Below are 2218 nucleotides of genomic sequence, written 5' to 3'. Positions count from 1 at the left end.
CACACCCTTTCCCATTTAATCCAATGGGTTTTGTTTGTAGAATAACAAGAACCCCAAAGATATCTTGCCAAAACTTGTTCAATTTGTTTCAAGGCCCCTTTCGTCGGTTCCAGAGCTTGAAAGATATGTATTGGAATGGCTCCAAGAACACTTTTGATCAAAATTAGACGACCTCCAAAAGATAAATGTCGATGGCTCCAGCTATGAATCCTTTTCGATATCCTGTCCCGGATGAACAGAAACAGATTTGTCCGTTTTGGGCCACGGTATATAGGAACTCCAAGATAAACAAAAGGAAGGAACCCCTGCTTGAACCCACTGACCTCACTAATCTCCGTTGCCCATGTGTTATGCCTCTCATCAAGGAAGAAGCAGCTTTTCCCCACATTTACTTTCTGTCCCGACACATTCATGTAATGCTCAAGACAATCCGAGATGCTCAACACAGCAGATCTCTGTGCCTGTGAGAAGACAATAATGTCATCCGCATAAGCTAAGTGCGAGACCCCCATGGTGTACCTAGCCGTGCGATACATCATTTCTTTCTTTCCAAGAATGAGTTGATCCAACAACTTTGACAAATATTCTGCCGCAAGAATGAACAGAGTAGGGGAAATAGGGTCACCTTGTCTTAGACCCCGAGTCGACTTAAAAAAACCTGCTGGGCATCCATTAATCAACACAGAAAACCAGCAAGGCGATATACAATGGTCAATAAGTTGTATCCACTTGTCAGAGAAACCCATCCTTTTCAAAACATTGAGAAGAAAAGGCCATTGCATCCGATCATAAGCCTTTTCCATATCCAACTTGCCCTTGATCCTTGAGCTTACCTCATCTCCAAGATAATCCTCCGCTATTGGGTCAACCAATTCAATTGGAATCAAAGTGTAACCACTGCAAACCGGGCTAAACTCAAAATTCTGAGGTGGGGTTTCATCTCCTTCAACACACACCTGCATAGACTTATCCTTCATGGTCCAGATCGACTCTTTTACCTCGACCGTTTCCCTCTCTCTCGTCTCATCATCTTCCGTTTCTTTCACAGTTAATGGCGGTCTCTTGGCATTGAATACTTCCCGTGAGGGATTAGAGTGCAGTGCAGTCACCTTAACATAAAGATCAACAAACGTAAACATAAATGAGTGTTCATACAAAGTATAGACATGCCCAGAAGCCACGTATATTCGTGTGTCTTTAGGATAGCCCACAGCACGACGCATGATCTCTATCTCACCGGGTTTGAGAGGGCAAAGTCTATCCATTTGTTTCTGAAGAGACCCTGCCCAAAGATGGAAGGCATACGAGAAGCCCCGAGGCCAATCGTTAAATCTGTATATAACCATCAGAACTATCTCCATTCCAGTTCCCACAAAATCACATAAAGAAAGATCCACCATGCCTTCCTCAACCCATAATTGAAGAACCAGGAAATACTTAGAATTGCCCAACCGATTTAAATCAAACATATTTTCAGTTTCAGGAAGAAACTTCAAAATATTACAATTCACTCTGCACCTTAACATATGGGTATCTTGAGGAACAGTATCATACCCAAGTCGATAAACAAAAGTAATCCAGGCCATTATCTGTTTTTCTTTGAACCGAGGAAAAATATTGTCACTGTAGAACCGAGCAAGAGCATATGTAGGAATGTTTACTATTGTAACATCTTCTTTCAAGTATTCAAGAAAATGATGAATTACAAACATGTCGTCGACCAACTCTGCTTCCTTGACACACTCGAAGTTGGTTAGATTATAAGTTTTTACAATCCCATCCTCCTCTTCAATGTTTAACAATACCTCTTCCTCCCCAATTTTATCTCGATTAAGTAAATGATCAATTGTACAATTGCTCGACATATGCGGTTAGGCGCTCAAGCTGTGAAACCAAGGCAACCATCGATAGTTTCGGTTCCAAATCCGGTATGTATCGTGGCGGTGGTGGCAGCAGGTGATCAAATTCTGAGCACTCGTGTAAATCACGCTGGGTGTAGGGCTGGTATGGTTGCTTCCAATCCAGGGGATCAGGTGGTTGATTGGGAAGCGGCTAACACGGGTGATAGCCGAATTGGTTTGTTTGCGGGTGTCTGTATGACTCCGGGCTAACATAATTGGGCTGTTGCGGCTGCTGAAAGTCGGGCTGTTGAGCAGCGTGGGATCGATTCGGCTACTGTCATTCCACGTGTAAATCAATCGGATGGAACAACAATAAT

At 43.0% G+C, this 2218-nt stretch overlaps 1 protein-coding gene across 1 annotated transcript in view; it reads right to left on the bottom strand.

Annotated features, from left to right (window-relative positions):
- LOC125221199 (probable cyclic nucleotide-gated ion channel 14) overlaps positions 1–1865 on the bottom strand; it is a 4635-nt gene extending 2770 nt beyond the window's left edge. Inside the window, exon 1 of the mRNA XM_048123324.1 lies at positions 324–1865. Within this exon, the coding sequence (XP_047979281.1) occupies positions 324–1865 (1542 nt within the window). The remainder of the gene's footprint in view (positions 1–323) is intronic.
- Between the last annotated feature and the right edge of the window lie 353 nt (positions 1866–2218).

Source organism: Salvia hispanica, chromosome 4, assembly GCF_023119035.1.
Source record: "Salvia hispanica cultivar TCC Black 2014 chromosome 4, UniMelb_Shisp_WGS_1.0, whole genome shotgun sequence".
Taxonomy (NCBI): domain Eukaryota; kingdom Viridiplantae; phylum Streptophyta; class Magnoliopsida; order Lamiales; family Lamiaceae; genus Salvia; species Salvia hispanica.
The sequence above is the reverse complement of the archived record's forward strand: the minus strand, read 5'-3'. Positions and strand labels throughout refer to the sequence as shown.